Below are 10,994 nucleotides of genomic sequence, written 5' to 3'. Positions count from 1 at the left end.
CGAAGACAAAAGGTAGAAAAATTCAGGACTTTGGATACCTCTTGGATTCTGGATATCTGGCACTCTTCCTAAAATCTATTTAACCTATTCTCTAGTTATTTAGCGTTTTGAGCATAAACACTTTTGTTAGGACAACAGACAGTAATCAATTATGCGCCTGAGTGCGTTGCCTGAGTTGATGAATTTTGCAAAAGTGATTACCTGGCCCGACGTCTTGTGTTTCTTACTGAAATACAGAGCCGATTCAAAAGGCTAATGGTTCGTTGGGGTAAACTTACCAGAAACCACATGATCAGACTAGAGACCCACAACATAGCAATGGACAGAAAGAGAATCGGGAAACAAAACGCCAAAGATTTCAACAGCAATGTCGCAGCAGAACCTTTCTCGTCTCCAATTATAATCAGTGCTATCCCAGGTGATTGGACAAACGGGACAAATCCGTAATTGCCAGAGTATCGCCTTTGATCCATTGTGCCGTAAACCGGAAAATGTAACTCCGTTATTTCTTCTATATTCCTTTTGAACTCCAGAAGTCCAGACTTTATCGCGGGTCGTCCCCTGTATTCATGTTGGAAGTCTATGTGCGAGTTTCCATGCTCTGTACAATTCTCACAACAAGTGTACACGGCTTGTTTCAAGATAGGTGTGATAATACCGCTTTTATTAGATCCTTGATTGTCTGTATAAGGTGGATTGATCCACCAGTTTGTGAAGATTGTATTGCGACAGTTGCATGTATCTGTAAGGAGTGAAATGGTACTTTTAAAAATTTGAGCTAAATGAAAAGAGATTGTGATCCTCGCGGATGCAAGGCAAGGCGTACGTAGAATGTAGTTCATGCAATAGGCCATTTTCGAATTCTCACGCCTGGACTGGATCTTGCATGAAATGGAGGCTGATGCGGGCAAATCTTTTCAAATGCAAATTATAATTTGCCCGCATTAGTCTCCATTTCATGCTAGGTCCAGTCCAGCTGTGAGAATTCGAACCGTTGACAGTAAGGAGTTGCGTGCGTGTGACACGAAGACGAGCGCACTTCGATCCAGGAATTTTCAAGTAAACTGGACTAGATTTTTCTGAATCACTGGCAACCATACGATAGAGGACGTTTTAGACAGCTGGTTCAGAAAACAATGGACATAAAGAAATATACAACACAAACAATGTAGCCTTTGCCCATCCGTACACAATTGCGCTGCGTCTTATAGCGATCCAATTGGAGCTTTTAATGAGCTGTGTTGTATCTTCCTTGAAGTACCATTTCGATTCTAGTTGCTTTAAAAGAACGTCTTAAATCGTTTCTGGTTACATCCAATCTAACTCAAGCTTAAGTTCATAAATTGCACGCATTTCTCAAAAAAGTCCACAGTCACTTAAGCGAGATTTGCATACCAGCTCTGATGGCATCGCTCCGCACACCGTCTCCTTTGGCTGTGAAGGCCAGTACTTCAATTTCATATCTTGTAAACACGCTCAAATTCTTAAGCACGATGAAACGAGTAGAAGAATTTAGAATTATCTCTTTTGTTTCCATGACCTCATCGTGTTTCTTATTGGCTGTTGCTATGGCCGTGTAAAACACTTTGTAACCGCGCAATATTCCATGAACGTAGAAGTTGTCAGGGATTGGGTTCCACTGGACCGTTATCTTGGTCGGGCTTGTTTTGTTCGGAGCTCGAACGTTAATTGGTGGCTGGCTTGGAGCTAATGAAAGAAAGATAAATAAACGTACTTTACCTCAAGTCACTCCTAATAACGTTAATTAGTATAATTTTCAATCCATTTGCACAGCTGGTTTGGTAGAGAGCTGTTCAACTCGATCTGCACTCACTCAAGTCTAACTTAATCAAGGCTTCTCAAGTTCGCTGTGAATATCATTCTATCGTCAAAATATTTTTCGTAGCGGTATAAGATTGGCTACTGGAGGGTGTAAACTGCAGCCTAGGGTTTCAGGTCATTGCGTCACCATTGGTGAAACAACCCAAACCTTTACTAATACTAACATTAGGCCGAAGGTTAGCATTTTTGTAAAGGTTTGGCTTGTTGCAGTTATGGTAAAACAATGACCTGCATCCGTAACCTGTCACCTGCACTTTACACCCTCCGATTGGCCACCACCCATTGGCCTATGTTTTATCGTCCTTCATATCGGACAAGGCCAGGGCCTGGTTGTTCGAAAGCCGATTAACTTAATCCAGGGTTAGAGTTAACGTTTGTTTAATGTTTTCAACTTTTTGGTGGAAGTTTCGTTTGGTTACTTTTGTTTTTCAAGATTGAATTCCTCTGTTTTAAAGTTTTGCCGAATATCAGCGTTGAACAGCATTTGGGAGTAGAGAAATAACCTCTTTGGTTAATTTTTAATCTTGGATTAGCCTTAATCGGCTTTTGAACAACCGGGCCCAGGGTGCCAAGTCATCTACAACTGTCACTACAAAGGTAGCACTTTCTTTTGAAAAACCTTAAATATCAATGACCACAACCAGGTTGTCTGAGCCCGCGAGACAGGGCACCCCCAGCAAACCATTGTTTTAACGATAACCGCTGGTCAGCAACCTGATTCTGGTCATTGCTGTCTGAGGTCTTCCCTTTCTTTTACGTTATATAAGGACCGTTCCAGCCTGGTAGGACGCCTGGGAGCGAACCCTTGACCGCGCCTTCGTAGTAGTCTGACGCCTCACCGACTGACAAGTTGCATTCAAGGCGATGATAATTTTAAAAAAATATATTGTTTGTTAAGGGAAGAACAACTCACTGAATTCATCCGTAGAGACTTCTATTTCTTTGCTAATGCTTCCCTCGCCGACGGAAGTGAATCCGAGGACTTGAATTTTGTATTTGGTGTAAATCCACAGATCCGTTAAAAGAACAGAAAGTACATCAGGTCCAGTTTGTCGTGTGTCGTACGTGTCACGTGATTCGTTGTATCGCCAGAAGACTACTCTGTAGCCTAGCAGCACACCGTGAATATACTCAGCGGGTATTGCGTTCCATTCCACAAACAGGCTGGTGTGGCTTGTATTTCGCGCGTTGACTGAGATTGCGGGTTTACTGGGAACTAAAAAAGGCAGCATGGTTGTTTATGCCTGACACGGAAATCAATTCGACCTTTCACAACAAAAAGTCAATTAGGTATTTTTCCTATTGCACTTGAAATACCCATTTTTTGTCTTTATGTATATATGTGGGTAATACTTTTGGATGTTACATGTAATATTAATAGTCCAAGAATGGAACCTTATTCGCTCTGGTGTATTACTATACGCGCCGTATTACACGCAACCATCTTTCTCGTTCTGAGTGACGTCCTTCTTCCACAGGAAAGGAAATAATCTTATTTTTATTGTGATATAATAGTTTTGAATTGACATAAGGCCAACTGTCGTTTCTCTTCCCCTATACACCTCAATAGGCCATTTCCGAGTTCATGTCTGCCTCCTCTTCAAAGCGAGTCTAAGTTTTTGTGATGGTAATTAGTTCTACTTTGCATATGAAAGAAAACTAATTTCATAAGAAAAACTTCGCACTTAGACTCGCTTTGAGGAGGAGGCAGACATGAACTCGGAAATGGCCTATTCCCTTGTCATGTTGTTGACTATAGAATTAAGTGGTCACGTGACTTACCGTCTTCGCTTGTTCGAATCTTTATTCGATTTGGAGGGTGTGGTCCCAGTCCTTTGCTTGTGAACCCGGCCACTTTAATATCATACCAAGTGTATTTTTTCAAGTTTACAAGTGTCGTTGATGACCTTGTGCTGTCAACAGTTACTGACTTGGAAGGCTGATACTGAATCGGAGTATAAGTAATTTTGTATCCTTTGAGCACGCCATTTCTGTGCAACTGTGGAATGTGTGACCATTCAACGTATAGCGAGGTGGAACTTTTGTTGAAACCAGTGACATTTGAAGGGTAGGCATCTGGCACTGCATGGAAAACCCCCAAAAAATTATTATCTTTTTTTTTCTGCTTGTCCTAGTTGGTTTAAATTGAAATATTATTTGGCTTGAAATCTAGCCTTCGTTATGGTCTAAAACAATGTCCAATAAAAAAAATGATTTCTTGTGGTTCTGTGTTTATTTTCTGCGAGATGTGGTTAAATCTAGTTATTTTTGGTACGCCATTCAAGTGTGGTCATTCAGATATAGCCTATTGAATCGTAATTACTTCTGTTTCTTGTTGCTGTTGTACAAGATAGTGGTAACCTTTTTGTTTTTTGATAAAATCCTGAAGCAGAGCTGTTTCCACTAGAAGCTACCATTTCTATACTATGATGGTTTTTTAACGAACTTCAACTCTTTTACCTAGTAGCAGAAAACCGCGCGTAACCGACCATCGCAAAGTACAATTCAAAAAAAGTATTTAAAGTTAGGGGGAAAGCAATACATCATTTTAAAGCTAAGAAAATAAGCTTTCCATAAACATATAATGTATTTTAAAAAAATAAAACAATACTTATGTTTGTAATCTAACCGTCCTCAGCAGTAGTGACAGCTACACACTTGCTTTCAATGCCACTCCCTTTACTCGTGAACCCTTCAACCGATACCATATACGTCGTGTACTTGCGCAAGTTGGTGATCACCGCTGTCGTCGTAGACTGATTGACGGACGTTTCATTCCAAGGTTGTTTGTTACCTCGGTCGGTTGCTACAAAGGATACCTTATAACCAAGCAGATTTCCGTGGACAAAGTGGCGAGGGATTTGTTCCCACTCGACTTGAATGCTTGTTGATGTCAGGTTGCTGGCTTTGACGTTAAGTGGAGCCTTACTGGGAACTAAAGGGTATTTGGAATTAGTCAGTTAACGTTCTTCACCTGTCATATCTCTCACATTTGGCAGTTCTTGTAACGAAGACCGTAACGCCAACGAAAACTTCACTTTAATATCTATCGCACATTTTAAAAACGATCACGATGTTCTTTAATTTGTAGAACCGGTTACTTTGCGTCTTCGTCAGTTATAAAGAATATTTGAAAAACTTCTTTCTCTACCACTCGAATGTAAACATCTTAACTATTTATTGTAGCAAAAAAGGTGTCCGCTTAAATACAATACTAACGAAGAAAGATAAAAGTGGTCGGCAGGAACGCTATTTATAGACAATAAGGAGAATAAAACATGCTCGTATATAATTAAAACAAAATTTGGTTATTTCATTCTGTTGTTTTGCAAAGAAAGGAAGAAGAGTGTCCTCAAATGCGTGTCGCACGTGCGCACGTGCAGCACGATTTCTTCAAGAGAATTTGCTTACGCTGTTGTTTAAAAGTTATTTGCATATTTTATTCAGTCCTGTGATGGCGGCATGTGCAGATAGAGGACCAAAGGTTTCATTTCAGCTGTATTGCAAGAATCTCCGGGTAACTATTCTTTTACTTCTTTCGTAAGTTAGTTAGTTAGTTAGTTAGTTAGTCGACCACAGTCGAGCAACGACCGTAACTTAAGTCTCCGTTATTGTTACAGTTGTTGTATTATGTTTGCAAATATAAGGTTTTAGGTAATTCTTTATAAGCTGAGAACACAAGACTTGTGTTTATTGGTATTACAAAGGTCGAGTAACTTTTGAATGAGTCCTTCAATCAGTGTACACCCTTCTGTGTAGTGTAAAAGGTAACGAATCCTTTTTTAGAAGTAGATAAAATATAAGCGGGAGATCTGAATGGGTGCTTACCTTTGCGACACGAAGTTGAGCCATTAGGGACCTTTAGAATCTACGACGAGGACGAGAACGAGTACAAGTTTTGACTGCCCGTTTTTAGCGAACATACTAAGGAAATTTATAACCCGTACGGTTTATCTTCCGCTTTGTTAGCTGTATAGGTTGCTCAGTTATTCTTATTGCTGGTAACGGAGCCTTTTTGCTCATCAAAAAATGCTAAAACTGCTACCGTGTTGTTGACTTGTTTTCATACGACGACATTTTTGCAAAACCTCTTGCTAAAATGACGACGGCATCACGTTTTTCCCGCCAAAATGACGCTGGTTTGCGCGCGCTCACCTCTGTTGTCTTATGAGAAAATCTCGTACTCGTAGTCGTTCTCGTACTGAAGCGATTACAGACAGGGCGTCACCCAAGCCAAAATCAACGAAGAAAAACTTCCATTGCACGCAAAGTTGACCATTTGTGGGTTTGTAGCACTGGCCTCAGTTGTTTAAACGATGGATAGCGCTATCTGCCGAACAAATCACTAGTAATAGTGAAATCACTTGCGCTATCCAATGGATAGTGATTTATCCGGTGGATGGCGTTATCCACATCTTGAACAACTGGGACCTGATGTAAGCACTTGTTCGACAATGGTTAGCTTTTATAAAATGTTTGCTTTTCTTCATTTTTCTTAAGAATGAAGTAAGCCACTCTTCAAGTAATTTCATGAAATTTTGAGTGAACGAGGCGTGGGTGACGCGCTCTCTCTGATGGCGAGTGAGCCATTGTGAGCGCCCATACAGATCGGACGCGAATATTTCATCGCACTTGTGAAATAAAACAACAGAATGAAGTGAATACATTAGAAATTTCTATCAAAATGGATACTAATTAGCTGAGCAGGAGTTTGCTTGTATTAAACATTAATTCTATTGTTTAATAATTCATCAACCCCAGATGATTTGTATACGAGGTTGTACGGAATAGTACATGTGACTCAAATAGTAACTGCTGATTGGTCATAACTTTGACGAGTAGTTCATTTCTTGTACAATACGCTTAATAATTTAACCGAGGCTTTGAGCTTAAAGGTCAAATAGATGGTACAGGCCGAAGGAACTCAGCTGGAAGAAGGCGATAGCGCTCTTTTCATTTGACGTCACGATCTAGCGCCCAAAGCATTATGGGATTAATATGTGGACAAAGACAATTTTTAGCGACGTTTGTTCGAATTTTAATCCCGCAATGCTTTGCAGCAATCTATTTTTATAAACTGTGGAAAATGCTATTATTTTTCTGTTTGAAAAGTTCTCCGTTGAATTTTTTGTAGCCTGCGTCGCAGACAGACTGTATGTCTTTGACCTAGGTTTCGAGTTACATGTCCGGCTGAGCGCGGGCTAACGTTTGCGGCCGTAACAACTGGGTACGTCACTCCACTGTCTGATGTAAGAACGCAAGGCAAATTTATTCGAAGGCTATTTTATGACTTTTTTTAAGCTATCCGTCAAATATTTCTAGTTTCACTTACCATCCTCCTCTGTTTTCACAAATACTGCCTTCGACAAAGGTCCATCACCTTTGACAGTAAAACCACTGACTTGAATACTGTAATCAGTAAACTTAAGAAGCCCTGGTATCAGAGAAGACGTAGTATTAGCTGCAGTCGACTGAACACGAGAGCTAACGATACCAAGTCCCACGGAATCCAAGCTCTTGAAGTGTATGTGATATCCGAGTAGCATTCCATGGATGGAATGTTTGGGAATTGGAGACCATTTTACGAGAATAGATGTGCTACTCCTGTTTAAAGCGGTTACAGGCGACGGTGGTTTGCTTGGTTCTAAATAAAAGAGAAATGCATTCAGTTATTCGAAGGCTGAAAGACTTAATAAATCTTGTGGATAACTCAAGACGCAAATCAGCGCGATCGAATTCGGTTTTGAATGTGCAAGCCTCATTCATTATCTTGCTGTGTATGCAGATGACTTATAGTAAACTAGATCCGTATTCCCTGCCTCCCTAAAAGGCACTGGCGATGTTATATGTTATTTCAACGTTTGGCTCCTACATTCACTGTGGGGATCGCTCTTCAAACTTCCGCAGGCGTCATAACTCGATAAATGTACCGTGCGAACCTATTTTTTAGATCACTTACTGTCTTGGTTTGTCATTGCTATAATGGGCGCGCTGTCCACGCCAACGCCTCGTTTATTGACACCCGCCATTCTAAACTGATACTTCGTAAACTTCTTAAGTCCAGTCACGTACGCGGCAGAGTCTTGTCCATCAATGATTTTTTGCCGTATGCCACTCTTTTCGACTATGCCGTTTCCCTCTTTCTCAATGTACGTAATTCTGTATTCTAGTATGACTCCGTTGGAGTAATCCAGTGGTATTGACTGCCATTTCAGAAGGATTGTGGTTGAACTTCTGCTGGTTGCCGTGATATTTATCGGAGACCTCACAGGAACTGAAAGATTAAAGCAAGATGGGTAAGCTATTGTTGTTGTTTGGTGTAATCCCACCCTCCTTCAGGGGGGTTGAGGTCCATAACCGTAATTAAGTTCATAACCGAGATTAATAACACCCAAATAATGGACTTATGCAAATCCTGCATTTTGATTGGCTACGCTACTAGAGGACTATTAGTAATAGTCCTCGAGTAGCGAAAAGCGTGAAGTTTTCTTTTGTTTAATTCCCAATTAAATGTTTCTTTAACTTGCATTTGCTAACTTTATTATTGCCTTTTCTGTCCGACTAATTGGGTGATACTAAAACAATTGGACCCTTTGCCCTCAAGGGCCACGGGTCAACAGCCCATGAGGCGAAGAATTGACCCGTAGCCCTTGCGGGCTACGGGTGTAATTGTTAAATAGTCGATCTACGATGGAATGCATCCCTTAATTTTATGGTATTATCGATTTTTGGAAAGGCTAGTATAAGATTTTTGGCAGGAAAAAACTTAAAGCCATCGCATTCCTTGTCTGCCGGTATCATGCATTTATCACGATCAATCTCAGGCGACTGCTTGGTTGCGAACCAATCAAATGCCCCGTAGTGGTCATCAGGCTTAATATGATTGGCCATTATTTGACGGGACCTGTTTTCTAAATTTAGATAATACCGTGAACTGATAGGGCGAAGGCCAAATGGGTGAGATCAACGCTTGTGTTCGTGGACTTCTGAACCAGATCATCTCATTCCGCCCTCCTGTCGTCATGCTTTATTCCATCTCGCTTACGCATACCCCTACACCACGCTCCTTTAAACCTTTGGAAGGGGAGCAGAGTTGCCACATTGGGGAGCGTGCTCTCGTTCAATGTGACGTAGGACAGGCTCCGGTTCTCAGCGAAATGTGCGGGTTCAGTTTGTTGGCGCTCGTCCTCTCACCGAGAAGTTGCTCTCTTGGTACTCTGGTTTTGTATCTCAAAAATTCCGACAGTTCTTCCGTTTTTCTGAAAGTGCCCATTCCCAACACTGCTTAAGACGTGAAGCAGAGAAATAGGATAATCATTTTTATCATTATCGTCATCTTTATTGTTATTATTATCACCAATATCGTCGTTATCATTATCATATTACCCGTATGGCCCCGCGCGCGCTTTCATTTTGAAACTATTGGGAAAATCTCCGTATGAGGACATCAGCGCGAGCAGGGCCGGAAAAAATCCGTACGGCTCTGTTAGCAACACGTACTGCTCCGTGCGTGCGTTAGAGGATTTCGTCGCCTTTAAACATCCAAAATATTTACAGCCAGAAAAGCAAATGGAAACAACACATTAGTTAAATTTTCTATGCAAATTTTTGTTACTTCTTTTGTCCAAACTTCATCTTCTGAGTGCTCATGAATAGTGTAAAGAGCCCATATGATAAGTACATATTATCACCGTCGTTGTCAGATTCTCATCAACATACAAGTTGAGCAGATTCAAAGATTTTCCGGTTGCTTAAGATCTTCATTCAGATAACCGTGTAATGGGGCGGAAAGCATCATATGAGCCTGCTTATTGAGCCAACAAATGGTTAAACGCGTGCTGTTAGAGTACCGAGTAAGTGCAGTGCCGCACAATAATCTTTGAATCAGGCTGTTTGGGAAAAAAGAAAGACCCAGAAGCATTTCTTACCGTCTGGTGAAGTAAAATTAACGGGCGAAACCCGCAAATCGTGTATTTTCCCCTCCATGTAAATGGCGTCTTGTAGCTTTGTGATACCCTGGTAGTGACGGTGAACTAGGGCAACTGAAAATTCGGCAATGACGCTTCCATGTCTTAAAGAGAATAAGCGGTAGATACGATATGAGGGGAAACCTTTTACTGGTATTCAACCCCGAGCCTAGGCAAGCCAGTGTAAATACCACACATGCAGTGGTTGCTTAGGTTTAGCACTGGCACACTTAAGTCGTGTTTGATTTTAAAACACTTCGCGCCAAATTCTCATACCTTCTTGCAGTCACTTGCCGGCCGAATGCCGGTTGCATGTATTTGCTTTGCTCAAAGATCAGTGCATTTTATTGTATGATGTGTTAACTGAAACGAACATTACAGTACGGCATTCGACTCCCACTTCAAGAGCTCGCAGCTAGGAGACTGGAAAATTTTGAAATTGGGGCTCAGTTTTTTTCTTTGACTAATGCATTTTCACATTCATCTTCGACAACAGACACGTGAAAATCGACACAACAATGCGTATGCCACCCGTCACTTTTCAAGGCCGTGCTAGATTGCAAAGCTATTGAATGCAAGGCTTAACCTGATTGTGGAATGGAAAGAGACCGTGTCTGTCGATAACCCGTTTAAGTTGAAACCCGGACGCAACGACTTAAATTCCCAAAAGAACACAAAACGAAAAATGTGCTATATGACGTACTGATTGTGGAATGGAAAGAGACCGTGTCTGTCGATAACCCGTTTAAGTTGAAACCCGGACGCAACGACTTAAATTCCCAAAAGAACACAAAACGAAAAATGTGCTATATGACGTACTTAAAGGAAAAATTATTGACTCCAGAAACAACATCGATTCCCAGGATTTCTTTAACCTAGAAAAAGAGAAAAAGCAGGGTTTGACAGAAAAAGAAAACGTAAAACGCAATAATGGAACGAAAACTCAAAGAACAAGGTCAGGTCGCAAAGCTAGCTCGCATTACGAAATATAAATCTACGTGGACTCATAGACTACTCATCGACGAGTAAATGTAAAGGACTATGCATGTTAGGGGCGTAGCTTAGATTTTGTCACACATACGATCGGGTTTATTTAATCATTAAAGGGTTGGCCCAGTGGTGAGAGCACTCGCTATCCACCATTCTGACCCAGGATACATTCCTGTCCTTAAAGCCATAAGTGTT

The 10,994-nt window shown here is 41.0% G+C and overlaps 1 protein-coding gene across 10 annotated transcripts in view; it reads right to left on the bottom strand.

Annotated features, from left to right (window-relative positions):
* LOC137985033 (uncharacterized) overlaps positions 1-10,994 on the bottom strand; it is a 32,153-nt gene that overhangs the window by 6,242 nt on the left and 14,917 nt on the right. For all 10 annotated transcript variants that reach the window (XM_068832461.1, XM_068832462.1, XM_068832466.1 and 7 more), the window contains 9 exons: positions 10,629-10,684; positions 9,771-9,913; positions 7,802-8,116; positions 7,175-7,486; positions 4,472-4,777; positions 3,625-3,924; positions 2,756-3,058; positions 1,396-1,707; positions 279-742 (listed from right to left, as the gene is read on the bottom strand). In XM_068832461.1, coding sequence (XP_068688562.1) covers positions 279-742; positions 1,396-1,707; positions 2,756-3,058; positions 3,625-3,924; positions 4,472-4,777; positions 7,175-7,486; positions 7,802-8,116; positions 9,771-9,913; positions 10,629-10,684 — 2,511 coding nt within the window. The remainder of the gene's footprint in view (positions 1-278; positions 743-1,395; positions 1,708-2,755; positions 3,059-3,624; positions 3,925-4,471; positions 4,778-7,174; positions 7,487-7,801; positions 8,117-9,770; positions 9,914-10,628; positions 10,685-10,994) is intronic.

Source organism: Montipora foliosa, chromosome 14 (genome assembly GCF_036669935.1).
Source record: "Montipora foliosa isolate CH-2021 chromosome 14, ASM3666993v2, whole genome shotgun sequence".
Taxonomy (NCBI): Eukaryota; Metazoa; Cnidaria; class Anthozoa; order Scleractinia; family Acroporidae; genus Montipora; species Montipora foliosa.
Note: the sequence above shows the minus strand (reverse complement) of the source record. Positions and strands in the feature narration are given on the sequence as shown.